Source organism: Melospiza melodia, chromosome 3, assembly GCF_035770615.1.
Source record: "Melospiza melodia melodia isolate bMelMel2 chromosome 3, bMelMel2.pri, whole genome shotgun sequence".
Lineage (NCBI taxonomy): Eukaryota > Metazoa > Chordata > Aves > Passeriformes > Passerellidae > Melospiza > Melospiza melodia.
In genome coordinates this window covers 41889456-41905121 of record NC_086196.1, presented here as the reverse complement: position 1 = coordinate 41905121, position 15666 = coordinate 41889456, and the positions used below count along the sequence as shown (strand labels likewise).

Here is a 15666-nt window from a genome sequence, read left to right as displayed (position 1 = left end):
AGGCAGAGGAGCTGGCCTTCCTCCCATACCATATTTTATTGTCAAAACCAACACTAAACAGAAGAGAAACTGTTTTCCCTGCATTAAAAGAGGCTTAACCAAAATATTTAAAAATTCAACATTAAATCCTTTTTTAAAATTTCATACACCTACTCTCAATTCCCTTGTTCTTATATTGTATGTCATGCCCTTGAAACAGGAAATTCTTGCTCTCATTTGAAGCAAACCTGGATTGACTGTAATGACAAACTGTTTTTAATCCAGCCCTGCTTAAAAAAAAAAAATCAAAGCAAAAAAAGCAAATGTGAGAAATAAAGCCAGCCCATTTTTCCACAAACAGTGAAGCAAATGTGCTGAAGTCTCCCCAAAAATAGACCAGCATAATTTATAACCAATCCTAAATAGCTCAAGATCAACACAATTTAAACCCGATCCTAAATGAATCCTAAGACTTAAAACTGAAGCTAAATGTAACTGCCTATTTCATTACTCTCCTTCTTGTTGCAAGTGACTCTGTACTGATTTTCAGTAAAGAAATTAGAGAAAATCTGAAGCAAAATTTTAAGCAAACCATGAGTAGCAAGAACAGTTTTCTATCAGAGATTGACTCTTGCTTCAATTATGCGAGAAAATGAAAATATAAGTAGAAATAAATATTTCAAACAAGTTTTATTTGGTACTTACATGCTATATATAGTTTTAAAGAAAAACTACATATTTTGGACACTTCAAAATATTGTGGCTATGTACATGGAAAACTAAAGAAAGCAAGAAAGGAACCCAATTCATTTTACTGTGTCACAAGTTACTATTGAAAGCACTCTGACTGAATGGCTGTTTTTTCCCTTCCATAAATATTCTGGCAGATGAAGTCTCTTTCATTTTATTTCCATTGCTTTTGTCCCATCTCCTCTATAAGATGAACACTCGGCAGCAGCAGAAATTTCTTCAAAAATCCTTCGGCTTTTGTCTCAGAGGATCTCTTCTGCTAGCACAGACTTTCTGCACAGCTTCCTAGAGGCCTCGCTCAGTGCTCACCAGAGGCAAGTGCAGGAATCTTAATGGAAAATTCTCTGTTAGCAGGAGCTGAGAGCCCATGAACCTCCATTTTTCCCTACCCAAGGATCTTCTCACTGATTCAGAGAGCAATGCCTCAAGCCTTTGGCGATGCTGCAAACGCAAACACCCAGAGCGAGCTCTGCCTCCAACAGCATTGTTTAGCAAAGCACAAAAACGTGCAAGGTTTTACAGTTCTGCACAACAGCAACCAAAAGTGTGGGATGGAACAATGAATGACAGTAGAAATCGGCATCAAACTAAAGAGAAAGCAACCTGCATCGCTCCTCTTATCACTCAAGCTGCACTGCTTTATAAAAACCACACACTACATAAAAAAGCACAATGACCATTTTCCATTTGCTCTGAAACGAGCAAACCCCAAAAATCCCTGAACCTGCATCATCATCCAAAACTCAAATATCCCAGGTTTCACACAGTCTTCAAAAGTCTGATAAGGCAAAGGAAAAGTCCTCCATCATTGGGAACAGCAGCAATTTACAGGACTCAGAACAAGGTAATTCCTTGTATGTCTGCACACGTGTGTGCACATATGCATACACATCTTTTATAGTATTGTGAACATGGATGTAACTAAAAAAATCAAGTTTGCAGTATCTTTTCACCACATTTGTCTAATTTATTCAATCAAATGATTTATTTCTGTACTGAGCAAAATTCATAAATACATTATCTAGGAGAACAATAGGTTATCCTCTTGTCCATGAAAAAATAATGCTTTCAAACTTTCACATTTTAAAACATTTCTTGTTTTGTGTTTTTAGAGAAAATGTGAGAAGATCATAGTGACGTCTCAATTTACAGAATGTCCCTGTAGGAATTACATTTACAAGAACCTGATACAGAAGCCTATAGTTTGCCCCCATAATTAGAGTTCTCTGCAATAACATTTAAACCAACAGGTTTAAATAAAACACCCCATTAACTCTACTTGTAGAGCAATGAGGCATTTATTTTTCAAGTATTAGAACCATAAAGTGTAAAAGATTCTTTGCCAATTTTACAATTATGCCTTTTAAACCAACACCCACCTTTTTTAAAAACAAAATAGAATCAGTCCCACCACCCAAATCAGCCCGTTACTTTCAGATTCCAGTGTCTTGTGTCTTAAGGAATGCAGAAATATTCATTTACTAACAAAAAAGCTTGTTGGAAATAGCCATATTAAGTAACGCACATGAAGCATGATTTTTCTAGTGATGAAAGCTATTAGAATGGTGATCCAAGTCTATTCCCCTCATTTCTTCTGCTGGTTTTACTAAAGTCCTTCCAAAAAAGATATTCAAGAAATCTTTAAAAAACTGGAGAGAAAAAATAAAACACTCCTTCATAGCATGGAAGAAACTCCACTGACTGCAGAGATGCTCATATCACCTTTGGTTCTTCAGAAGAAACAATCAGATCACTTCTAAAACAGAAGGTAAACATGACAGGTCAGAGTGGCAATTCTTTCTTCAAAATGTTAGGTGTTTATGCAATTATTTTAATGTGACATGATTTTCCTTACATTTTTAGGCCAGAGAAAAATACAGTGCTATCCAATTTAATTTGCTAAATCAGTATTTGTTTACCTAGCTTTCTTGCAAAGTTATGATGTAATTCAGAAAAACCCAGTGTCCTGGAAACCATCCCTCGATGCCTGCAAGAACTTGACGAGGAAAGCATATCCAGAATTTCAAAAAGTAGTTTTTAAGAAGTAGTTACTCCCCTTCTGCATGTGCATGTCAAGCAGTGCACTTGCAAAACTGGAACCCAGCTGCTGATCATAAGGTCAGAGCAGCAGCTGTCACCTATCACTTCTGCCTGAAAGCACAGGGCAAACCTTTCCAAGCAACTCCAAAGGGCACAAAGTAAAGCATATGTGAGAAGCCCTCATCCAGGAAACGGTAAGGCCTCACCACCATTGCACTGCATCTGTATGCGCCCAGCATGCATAGCTTTGCAAAGAGATGTGCCCTTTGTATAGATTTGTTTAAAATTTAAACAAATAAAATTTGTTTAAAATTTAAACAGAGTTTAAATATTAAAAAAAAAATAGAGTTCAAAAATCCTTAAATGAATAAGCTTATCAATATAAGCTGATCGATAGCTCTGAGACTTCTCTCAATTACAACAAATTACAAGTGTTAGTGAACCACAGCAAACCTACCTGCTGTTTGATGTGTTTGAACACTATCTACCTGAGGCAAAAGAGTGCCCTTATCTTCAAAGGCTAGAATTGGATTCAAAGGAATTTCGGGACTGTTGCTTCCATCATTGTTCATAGCATCCAGCCGGGATGGTTTAGAACCAATAGGCAGGTTCATGATCTCTTCAAAATTATCATTCTGCATAGACATTCCATTTTCATTTGCATTCTCCTCTGGATTGAGATTGCTGAAAGAGAAACATAGCAATTTTTCCTTAGGTACTTTATCTAGAACTGAAGTTTAGTCATCCTCAAAGCAGTAGTACAAATGGAAGAGAAGTCTGCATCAATCCCAAGCATTCTTTTAGCCAGTGAAAGCAAAACTATGCTTCTACCACAGTAGGAAAAAATGGTTTTGCAGCCAAGTACTTGGTATTCCTTCCCTCAAACCCGTGGGATAGTAGTTACCTTTGGTTACATGATAGGCAGAACTACAGGATGGACACTGCAGTCTGAGAAGCAACTGCAATGGGAATCAATAAGGAAATCTCTGCAGCACCACCACTACCTGGAACCACCCACATAATGCAATTTACAGCTCCTAACATCTTTTTCAGATCTCATAACCTTTGTTGTACCCTTCCTCTTATTGCAAATCAATGTAATCGCCCTTGGATAAGATCACTGTTATTATTTCTTGGATCTTTTATTATTTCTTCTGCCACCAGTTTTGGAGCAGCTTCTTCTATATGCCACTTGCCCAGAGAAAAAACTCCCCTTTCAATATAGTGCTCCTTTCACTCCCTTCTCTCATAAAAGATCTTAGGGGCCATTTCCAAGGCACTACCCAGCTCCACACTTCTCCTATTGATACCATCCAAGCCAAAAGAGCCCTCTCCCAGAACCCCTCATCAATCTGGACCTTCGTTTTCCATCTGCCATGTGAGAAAGGTCCATTATGAGCGAGCTCCTGCACATCTCCCCCATCCAGAGCAGCACAAGCACAGACACTGCATTTACATGTACTGTCCCCAGATGATATTGCTCACCTCTTGCAGCCTTGGGCCTCCCCTCCTAACCCCTTTATTAGGTGTTGCATTGTCAAATCCTTCTGACTCTGCAGATGGCATGTCCTATTCTGCCAGAGAGGAGAAACTAAGGTGCTACTTCAGTGAACAGGATGACAGTAATGGGACCATAAGCTCCGCAGGCAAGAGCAAGTGCTCAACAAATACTCAAAAATCTTGCGATCTTTCACAGGTTCTTCCCAAAGCCCTCAAACAGTTAGATCCTGGCAATCCTGGATACCTATTCCCTGTCTGGCCCCATTGCAACTGTTCAGGTTGTTTGGAAATGTTTTGGCCACAAAGGCACAGACACAATTTCCCTAGATTGAAACTTGGCTACCAATTTCCTCAGGCCATTTCTCAGAAGGCAGCTTGGCTTCACAGGCTTATTTTCTGACAGCACATTTACTAGTCTGAAAAAGAAACCTGCTTGTAATTGGCAGACAGTATATTTTCATTTGCCAGCTTCTTTGTACAACTTTGCACAAACAATTAAAGAATTGTTTTACAGTATTCCCCAAGAGACAAAAAACAATCATTGCTCTTTTGAAAGTGGCAATGTCTTTTTATCCAAAGCTCAGATTTCCTGTGAGAATCACATGCTGGTCTTCATATCAAGCCTTCCCAGTTTTTCAAACTATCACCAGTTCTTTTTCAGAAAGGCACTCCCCTTTTTTTCATCTGTGGATATGCTGGGCAAATTTCAAAGTGAAAAACATGTTTCACTGCACTGAGTTTGAGAGCAGGCACAGAAACCCTGCTCGGTGCCACCCTTTTGTGCCAAAGACCCACACGTCTAAGAGGAGGACCAGAATCTGTGAAATGCTTTAGGACTATTAAAAGCTGCTCTGTCATGTATGGTCATTAGTTCATTATTCACTAGAAGGTATCCTGCTATTTACTTTATCTCCATATACTGCCAATAGCCATATCAGAACTAAGATAAGAAGCCAAGTTTGATGAACAGGTTAGAAAGAGGTGGAAAGAGAGCAACTGCTCATTCATACAAATCAAACAGTGCAGTAGTTCAACAAGTATTAGAGCAATGAAGAACCCTTTTGCTTCTGCAAACAGAATTTTTCTACCCAATTTATCAGCTGACTTAGTGAATAAATAATTCTTCATCGTTTATATTTATGTGCCATGGCATTGCCAGCATTACACATGGAGTTAGAGCATAATTCATTCAGACCTGAATAATGTCTTTTGAGACAGAGGAGTCTACAATCACAAAGGGGGTACAGAAAAGGAAATCAGAACGATAAATATTCTAAATTTTGAGGTATAAAATTTTCTAGATTCTATACTGCTTGATCCACCTAAGGACTGGAGGAGCAAATTTAGACTAAACAAGGGAAACAGAAGAGTGGAATTAATTTCCAGTGGACATCTTAGAGGCCACAAGCTCAAAAGGAGATTAGATGAATTCCTAGGAGATTGGTATGCCCTTCAGCTTCTGGTAATTAGCAGCTTAGGGACTACTTGAGCCTATGGTTGCATTTGGACCACAATGCTTAGCAACCCTTCATTGGCCAGAGGATCTCCTGGTAATTACCTTTTTTTTTTTCCCCTCTACGTTGTGCTACAGGCCATTAAAACAAAGAACACAAAAAAAGAGAAAAGGTTTTTGACCTGCTACAGCTGTTCTTACTGTCTTGTGTTACATTCTTAATGTTGTCTAAGTGTCTAATGCAACACCAGAGATATCCTTTTCAGGCACACAATATTGCAGAAAGAACTGGATAATTTTGGCATTCTAACATATTCCATAAGTGTGCGTGTAGCAAGACACTTATGTAATAGAGGAAAAAAAAGTTGCCTAAGTTGTTGAGAATGCATTTCCAAACATAACAGTCTTGCAAGCATCTGAAGGACATCTCCATGGCAGCTGAAAAGTATCTCTGTAGCTTCACATTTTGACCTGGACACATCAATATTAACAAGACAGACTGGAGGATGTTGGGAAAAGGGAGCCAGTTTAATTAAAGAATTTGGAACATGCAAACATTTAAAATTACTGAAAATTATATCTGTTGTAGATAATTTTAGCCAAAACGCTATGTAGACACAGCCTGAAATTAGAATTTGAAGAGACTAAAAAATAAAGAAAGCCAGAATTCAGTATATCTGCTTCCGATCATTCATCAGAAATCAACACTGAATAGGAAAAAACGGATTTGCAGGCCTTTGAAAAACACCATTTTCACAGCTGTTACTTCTGATCTGAAGGAAAATGTCAGTCACCCCATTTATTGAGAGGATTTTTGCAGAGGAGACATAGATAGACATTAACAGCAAAATGTATTCCAGACTTCTGGATTATTTAAATAAATGGTGCTTATTTTTAATCCACTGAGACAACAGCACTGAAACCAGCCAGCAATGAGGAGCTTTCTTTTCCAGGACAAGATATAAAGGCAATCACACAGACCAACTGTATATTTCTAAAAACTGGTTATCTAACCTGCCCAGACCCATCTCCATGCACCCAGGATGGAGACACATGAGGTGAACTGTACTCACTGAGGTGTTTGCACTGCATTGCAAGTGTTTGTAGAAAACAGCACAGAAAAGAGGAATTACAGAGTAAATACCATAAGGAAAGTGCTGTCAACATAAACCAGTGTAGTGAAATAACTTTTTCTAAGAAGTAGCAAAGAATCTTGGGCAAAGAATTAGGGAATGGAGTATAAGCAAAAAATCTGTAAGTGGGCTATGGATTAGGCTTCTGTAGGGTTCTGCATCACTCCAGCCTCTCACCCACACAAGCACATGACACAAATCCCCCAGGTAACACCTTTTTAACTTCTGGTCAGAATCCTCAGCACTCTTGTCGTTAAAACATGAAGAAGTATTTTTCAGACAAAAGACAAATCTTGCTGAGGGCCAAAGTGAGCTGCTCACTCAAGAGACAACCTGCACCCACTCCCCTGTGTGTGTGCCACCATGTCAGGGGTATCTGGATGCCAGACAACCTCAGCACACAAGATACAGTAGCAATGGTGTTGGCACCTGTGGCTTTTAAAATGTGACAAAAATCTGTGGGACACTACCAAGTGCTTCAGGCTCCACCTTCCCAGTCACTGTAGATGTACCTCTGAAGCGGACACATTCCAACCTGGCATGCCAGTTTTCCCTTCCACATGTGCTTCCTACTTTTGTCAGTGTTCCTCAATCTCATTTATTCATTCTTCACTGTGGTCATTCTGAGGTTCCTCCCACGTAGATTATAATGGTACAGGACAGCACTCATTAGTGTGGAACATTTTATATTTCAAACATCAAGGTGCTTGTAAGGCTGAGAGTGATTAACATTTTAATAGCTGCCCAAGACAATTATGAGGCAGCTCTGTGCAGCTCATCCAATGCACCTCAGTGTCACTGACAGAACTTCCCTCAGCAGGAGCATCCTTGTCAGCATGTCAGCAGGCTAAGATCCCCCAGGCATATGGAGGGATCGAGAAAGGGCAAATTCCTCCTTCAATTAGTGCCAATCACACCCTGAAGCATACTGTCCATTACAGACTGCACAATGGCTTCCCACATTCAAGTTTTTCCATGCATATTCTGGCACTACCTACATAAAACATGAAAGGACTGCGAGATTATTTGGCTTTCTGCATCACTAAAATTAAAATAACTGACAGCTCATGCTTATGTAACAGATGTCACTCAGTTCAATATTGAGGTTTCAAGCTTTTCAACAGTTTCTCAGAGTGGCTTGCTTCATGGCTACAGAGCACCCAATCTATAATATCTGCCTCCTCAAATACTCCTTATGAGGAACAAAGGTGTTTTTTTAAAATGCATAACCAAAGTGACTAATCCTGTATCACACACAAAGGCCATATGTACATCACCACTTGCTAATACTTCAAGCAGTTTAGAAATCAAAACATCTAGGCTGAAAACCACAGTATTTGTTATCTGAATTAAGAAAAGCAGTGCAAGCCCAGAGTGGGTTTTATAAGCTTAATTCGGGGAAAGAAACAGAAAAAATTCCTTTTCCATTAAGCTTCAATAAATGTAATAACTGCTGCCAAACACATTGTTCCAAACGCTGCAAAGAACATGCTCTATTTTGTAAAAATTTCTTCCCTATCATTTAGCAAAAATCAGCTACTACTCCTTGAAATGTGATAAAGTTCTTTCCTTAACAGAGGAAAAGATAAAAGGCAGATTGAACAGTTGCTTCTTATTTAATTAACGAACTCACGGATGTGAATACGATTTATTATTCCGGCAGCCCTGTCCCCAGCCAGGGCTCCTCACAGCACCTGGCAGTGTTTTACCTGTCCACGTTCCCGGGGGGCTGGTGCGGAGGTTCCCCACACACGCCGGCGGCCGCGCTCCCGTTGTGGCTGTGCGGGGCTGGCAGCGCTGCGTGCTGCAGCGGGGGCCCTGCTGCCGGCTCCGGGGGACACGCAGGGCTGCCTGCGACTGGGCACAGAAACACAGCGTTGCATTAAACCAAGCAGCAGCCCCGTAGATTGGGGGAAAATATTTTCTACAAAAGCCAGCACAGCTAAAGCGAGTTACAGTTTTAAAAAAATAGAGGGTTCGCACACCCCTCCCCGCCCCTCTACCCAATTCCATCTCCTTTGTCAGCTTTTTGGGCACACAAACCCCGTTTCAGGTCCAAAGTAAATGTCAGAAAGTCAGATTTCAAAGCCATAGCTTTGTGAACAAGAATAAACATTTTACAATCATATGCACAATTCCAACATATAAGCCAGTGGGCAAAGGAGGCTGATATCTGATAGAATGTTATGCTGGCACTTTTCAAGTAGCAATAGAGAATGGAATAGAGCAAAACTTGGATATTACTAATTCCATACACTGGTATTTCTTGATTCCAGTGACTGGATGGAACTGAAAAGGAAAAGGAAATAAAGAAAAAAAAAATCTCCATTGGGAAGGACACTTCTTTCAATAAGTACCAAATGATTACTACAAAACATTGCAGAGAGCAACATAAAATGAGATTATCCCTGTCCCTCATGCCAAGACCATGTAATACATGTTTCTGGCCTGCCTTGTGGCTTTCTTTTAAAGTACAACTACAGCCTTCTGCATTGTATTTAGAATCCCTCTATTCATATTCAGGTCAGTAAGAGGAAGCAACTGCACCCCACCCTGCTAACATCTGCCACAGTAATTGCAAGGACAATTCAGTATTCATAGGCTTGGACACATTTATCTACATTACCCAAAACCTCATCTGGTAAGCCTCTCCTTCAGCTGCTCAATTTCACTGTACTCCAAATGTCTGGGTAAAGACTTTTATAATGAATGTCTTAGTGTGACCTTTGGCCAACTTTTATATGGAAGATACTAGAAATAGAGGTTGCTGTGCTTCTACAAATTGAATAACAGGAAAATACTTTTGCTTTAACATTTAGAAGGAAAAAGCAGAAAAAACAGAAATGTGGAACAATCTCATATTTTTGAAGCAGAGGCCAAACAAATGACAAAAAGCTGATGGATTTTTTTTCATTGTGTGATTTGCCCATTCCCATAAATGCCTCCTCAGGTTTTGGCAAACAGTAAGACTTAAGAAAAAATTTTAAAAACAAATTGTTTGTGGAGAGTCAGGCAAATTTATGTGGCTGGAATATACCTTTAACTCAATGGGACATATAGATAATGCAAAGTCAAACAGCAGAGCAGCCCTGAGGCTGAAAGCAGTTTTCTCTTTATTCAGTCATTCAAGGACTCTGGCCTTCCCTTGGGCCTGGGGAAATGGAGATCCAAAGTTTCCTCTGCCTTAGGAAACTGATAGAAGACTACTTTTTGTCTGTCTCTAGAGGGAAAGCACTAGCCAACGGTGGTGGAAGCCTTTATAGTTTCAGGAATTCTTTAAATGGTTTATAACAACTTCAACATTGCTGAAAGACAAAGATGGCATCCCAGATGAGTCCTGTATCAGTAGCTCACAAACCTTTTTCCCCTGAGATAATATGTAAACAAAGAAACACAGGTAATGAAATCTGTGTAAAAAAGGCTTCCTGACAGTACTAATTAGAGTGTTCACTTTAAAAATCAAGAAAAAAAGTCATCCATCAGTCAGTGCTGCTCTCTTCCCTGTTACTCCACCCAAATACAAAGGAGAAAAAGATTAATGTCATTTAACATGTTATGCTACAACAGGATAAGCCATTTGACAGCTTGCCTTCAGTATCTTTAAACAGTGCTAATTCACACCTGGTGATTGCTGAATATAAGCTACATTTTATTTTTCTTCCTTTATTATAAGTATATAATAAAGGAAAAAAAAATATTCTTATATAGAAGATTACCTAAAAAGAAATAGAGGGAATGGAGTAGAAGGGAAGCATAAGAGTGTGAGTGTGACAAGACTAAGCTTTAATAGCAGCTCAATTTTGTCAAAAAAAGAAATAAAGACCAAGTGAATAAGACAGCAGGTGTGGAAGAAAGAAGTCACAAGGAGATATTTAGAACAATAAATGCTTTGTTGTAATGACTAACAAGAAATAATAATCTTTTAAGAAAGTGGACTAAATCTGCAACAATCACATCTAAAATAATATAAAAAACAAAATGTAGAATCAGTTTATTTTGTGATCCAAACCACAAAAGAATTTCTTTTCACTATATAAGTAATTAAACTTATTAAGAAAATTCCTTTTGCTAAACACCAATGTGACAAAGTCGCTAAAACATTGGACTCATTTAGTAACGGCTAACTACCTATACAGAAAGCCTAAATAATTAATGTCTGTTAAGATTTCATTTATATTCCTCTCATAGTTTTTATTACTGCAGTTAGTGTGCCAAGTTCCAGAACTGTTTCTCAAATCATTGTGCTCAGTAGGCATTTATTCACCTGTTGTGCTCAGGGCACAGTTAAACACAATACCTGCTTCTCCAGTAATATTTGCCTTTGATATATGTCCATTTTGCTGGTCATTGGATTTCTACAAAGGAAGCACAGTTTTGTAAATTAAGAATGGCACTAGGGAAAAAACCAGAAACGTGTTCAACATTTACACATGTTAAGTAGCAGCACTGACCTTATCTACAGCTTCTACACGCCTAGTTCTCTTCATGATCTCCTCAAGCCTCTACAATGAAATGTAAAGGAGTAAAATAATGTTTGGTGGCATTAATTTGAATATCTCTCTCCCAAACCACAACTGCTTGTCATTTATCAGCTGTATCTGTTTATTGCAAAAAAATGAATTATTTATTACTGTTGGCAATATTCCCTTCATTGTCACATCAGGCCAATAAGGACTGCAGCCTTTCTGAGAGCACATTTACATCATTTGCTTCCTACTGCTCAGGTAGAAACAGACTGCTAAGGCACAACCAATCACAGTTTGTCTGCATGGACTGAGTTACCTTCTTCCTTTCCAAGCGCTCTTGCTCTTCTCTTTGGAAATGCTTTTCACGTTCCAATCGAATCCTCTCGGCCTCTTCCCGCAGGCGAGCTTCCTCTTCTTTCTGTGTTGGCGATAAAAGAAAAAGAAGCGAGGAAAAATAAGTGAGGAATGACAAGTTTTATACTCTATGTAATTATGTGTGTCTACAACACCCTGAAAACACACTCTTGGGGTTTGCAAGTCAACAAAAATCTTTTCAAATGGAATTGTGCATTTCTTGATTAATTTCCATGTTTTGCATAGTATTAGGAGAGAATAACTAAACAACGGACATCATGTTTGGTTCTGTACCTGTTCCAGAACACAGCACATGACAAATAAGGAATAAATTTTCTAGCCTTCAGCCTTAAAACAGCAGCTAGGAAAGTATTAGAGAGATCCATATTTTGTGTAGTGGATATTTTTGAGGGTAAAATAAATGCAGCAGAATGTTTTGTTTGGCCAACAGAGTAACTGTTTAACAGGATCAAGGGCAAACAGCCACAGGCCCATTTGCACAAACTTTCCATTTCTGCTTTTTTAATGAAATGCAAACTTCGTCTGGAATATACTGGAGAAGGGCCTTGCTCCTTGACTGGGACACTGTTATATGATGGAACTACAACAATAGATAATTTTTTTGCATCTCTAACATCCAAAAAAGCCTTGGCCACGTGCTATCTTTCAGGGCTAAATTGAGTTAAACCTCAGTTTAACGTTTCAAAGAAAGTTGCACAAATCTTCTGGAAAAGAAGAATGGAATTTCTCAGTCATATTCACTAACACAGTCCTTTAAACATTTATTATCAGAAGCATACATTTATACATCAGAAGAAAAACCTCGTGTCTACAAGGCAAATTGAAGTGTTGGATTGTGGAAGAACAAAGCACATGCAAGAAGAGGACATGTGAGAAGAGAAGAATCCTATCCAGAATGCTTACCACAGCCTCTCCTGAAGTCAGAAAACCAACATTATGCCCATCAAAAATGAAAGCACTTGAAAAACTTCATTTTCATTTATTATGTCTTTTGACTGATTTCTGGAGTACTGGGCCAGATAAAGGTTCTCCTTTAAATTTGATTAAATTTAAAGGAGAACCTTTAATTTAAAGGTTCTCCTTTAAATTTGATTAAATTTACCCCTTCCCACCAGCCCCACACAAATGCAGTATTTGACATAGGATTAGAATTCAACACAGTGAATAGTTATCTTTAGATCTGGACTTGCTATAACTCTTGGGACAAAGAATTCTCTGGTATAATAGCACTTATCAAAATTCTCCAACACAACTATATTGATATTTTCATCCTAATTTATGAGGAATAAGAAAGGATTTGTTCAAAATACATTGAAAAGGGAGAGAGGGAAAAAGAAAACCCAAAACTCAACTCCCTACCATATGTTTCTGTCAAGTAGAAAGATCTCTCTCTTTGAACTACTTTATGAAATGAAGTCTGTCCCAACACTTTTCAGATAGCATTTAAATTGTAGATATTGCTCTAGTTTAGGAAAGAAGTGCTGCTACACCCACTTTGCTGCCAGCTAGACTGGCCCAGAAATTCCAAGAGGGAAGCATACTTGTCTCTGAACACGCTCCATCTCTTCTTTCTCCCTCTGCTCTCTCTCTTCTGCCTGGCGGCGCAGCCGCTCCTCCTTTTCCCGCTCCTCTGCATCCTTCCTTTGTTTTTCTGCTTCTTGTCTGCGAGCTTCCTCCTCCTCTCGGCGAGCTCTCTCTTCAGCTATCCTCTGTGACAACTCCTCTTTCTTTTGTCTGCAATCGTTAAATAAGCATAAGAAAAACAGGTAATAAAAGTAGGGAGAAAAGCCAAACCACCAGGTTCCTTATCCAGCACTGCTGTCCTATTCTGTTCTGCTTCCCATAGGGGCCAATATAAAAAACTTTGCAATTCAACACTAATAGTTTTCCGGCATATCTCTGCCTAATTGACGACTTGCACACTTTCTGAGTCAGAAATAGTATCTTTGATTAACACATTCTGCAAAACACTCCTTTCTGCTATAATCATATTTTAAAAAGTATGCATTTTTGTCACCCATCTCACTTCATGGCAATGATTCCTTGTTTAAAAAAAGTATCTAATTCTGCCAATTTTTGAAGGTTTCCTCCCAAGCTTACTAATGGCCCCTCATATCCTTGTGTTATGAAGTGAGTGACTTTTCCCTTCACCTTTGATGTTTCCTGAATTATTTAGGACTTTTTAGCGTTATCTTCCCAGCTGAAGAAGCCTCACCTGCTTAGTAGATTTTTATATGGGAACTACTTTGTGCTTGTGATTTTCTTTGGTGTCTGTCAGCACTTATTTTTCTAGTTTAACTAATTTTACAATTGTAAAGAAAAAATAAAACTCAACATTCAAAATGTAGATTTATCTTGGGTCATTCAGAATGACATTTTCATTTTGTTTTTGCATATGTTTCATAGATTCAACTCCAAACAAGATCTCTTCCCTCAGAAATAATCCCTCAGAGATCAACACCAGTGGTCAAGTTAGGATTATTTCCTATTCCTACATTCCTTTATGCTTATTAGTACAGCAATTCAGCTTCCATTTTGTAAGACATGGCTCAAACTGTTCACAACTGACTTATCTCACTGGAGACCAACATCATCTCACTGGCCTCAACTCCTTTCAAGTTCCTTTATGAAGGCACTGCACAGACACTGAAAACTCCTTTCTGCGAAAGCTGATTATTCTTTACTTTTTATTTTTGATCTTTCTGACTTAGTATTTATTCACTGTATTACTCTTATGCCACAGCAGCTTTTTCTTTTTTTCTTTAAAACTCTTTTTGAGAGAGTCAGTGTTGTGAGCCTTTTGGAAAGCCAGGCTATTTTAACTAGTTCTGCCTTGCTTCTATTAGCAAAGTGGTTAAAGAAATCCAACAAATTCCAGAGGCATGGCAGCCCTCCAAAAAACACAACTTGTAGACTTGTAGCCAGAGTCATGAGTATCCTGATGGGCTACTCATTTGCTATTAGAAAGTGAGATGTAACATTAATTACCCTCCAAAGCTTCTGGGAGGGTGTTGGGGGTGTCTTTATTTTAAACAAGAAAACAAAGAGGTCTAAGTCACACCTAAAGCACCACCCACAACAGAGATCTTACAACTCAAAGTAAGAGGCTTTGTGCTGATCACAAAGTTGATAACAGCTGTGCCGAGTTCTCTAGCCAGAATAAATCTCTGAGGAAAAAAACGAATCACAACTGCAAGGATCTACTCTCTCCTCCTGACTTATTTTAAAGCTCTACTTAGAAAAAGTTTTAACCTTACACATCTGCTTAGGTACCACCACCAACTGAAAAACATAACAGGAAAACATGGTTTTGGGGAGAACTTGTGCCTTCCGCACTTCAGTGCTGTGCTTCACACATAACAATGTAACAGCAGAATACACACAAAAAGCTGCTAAAAACATCTACGTGCTTCTCTACTGCAGAGGCCTGGAATTACCTCTCAAGCTCTTCTCTCTCCCTCCTTTCTTGCTCCTCCCGTTCCCGCTGCTCGCGGGCGAGGCGCCTCTTTTCAGTCAGCAGCCTTGTCGCTTCTTCGGGGTCAGTTGTACCTGCAGAGGGCTTGGGCACTGCTGGGGCTGGAGAAGGAGCTGGTGGGGCAGGAGGTAGGGATGGGCTGGCTGCTGAAACAAATGGGAAAGAAAATTAGTTTGTACAGACACAGTAGCCAAGATGTCACTCTCTTGAAAGGAACATATTTCTAAATGCACTGCAAAGTGTTTTCAAGCCTATGTGGTTTTTTAATGATTTAGAGGAAGAAGTTTCTAGATGCCAGAGGTTCACATACTTCAGGGAAGTTTGGTTTTGTAGGGTATGTGAAAGCATAAGCACCTGAAAGTGTAAGTCAAGTTTTCTTGACTTTCAGAACAAATGCTGACAGGTGCTTAACAGCAGTTATGCTGACTCAGCAAGTCCCTACCATCACATTACTTAAGCTTGCCCAATTCTGTTTGAAGAGCAGAAATAAAACAT

The 15666-nt window shown here is 39.0% G+C and overlaps 1 protein-coding gene across 12 annotated transcripts in view; it reads right to left on the bottom strand.

The window, feature by feature from the left end:
* Window positions 1-650: 650 nt before the first annotated feature.
* Window positions 651-15666, bottom strand: part of MAP7 (microtubule associated protein 7) — a 109707-nt gene continuing 94691 nt past the window's right edge. For 11 of the 12 annotated variants that reach the window (XM_063151478.1, XM_063151479.1, XM_063151475.1 and 8 more), the window contains 8 exons: window positions 15134-15317; window positions 13238-13430; window positions 11638-11739; window positions 11307-11357; window positions 11153-11210; window positions 8565-8712; window positions 3227-3453; window positions 651-2485 (listed from right to left, as the gene is read on the bottom strand). In XM_063151478.1, the coding sequence (XP_063007548.1) occupies window positions 2475-2485; window positions 3227-3453; window positions 8565-8712; window positions 11153-11210; window positions 11307-11357; window positions 11638-11739; window positions 13238-13430; window positions 15134-15317 (974 nt within the window). In that variant the 3' untranslated portion in view covers window positions 651-2474. The remainder of the gene's footprint in view (window positions 2486-3226; window positions 3454-8564; window positions 8713-11152; window positions 11211-11306; window positions 11358-11637; window positions 11740-13237; window positions 13431-15133; window positions 15318-15666) is intronic. The other variant, XM_063151474.1, reaches the window with a different exon arrangement.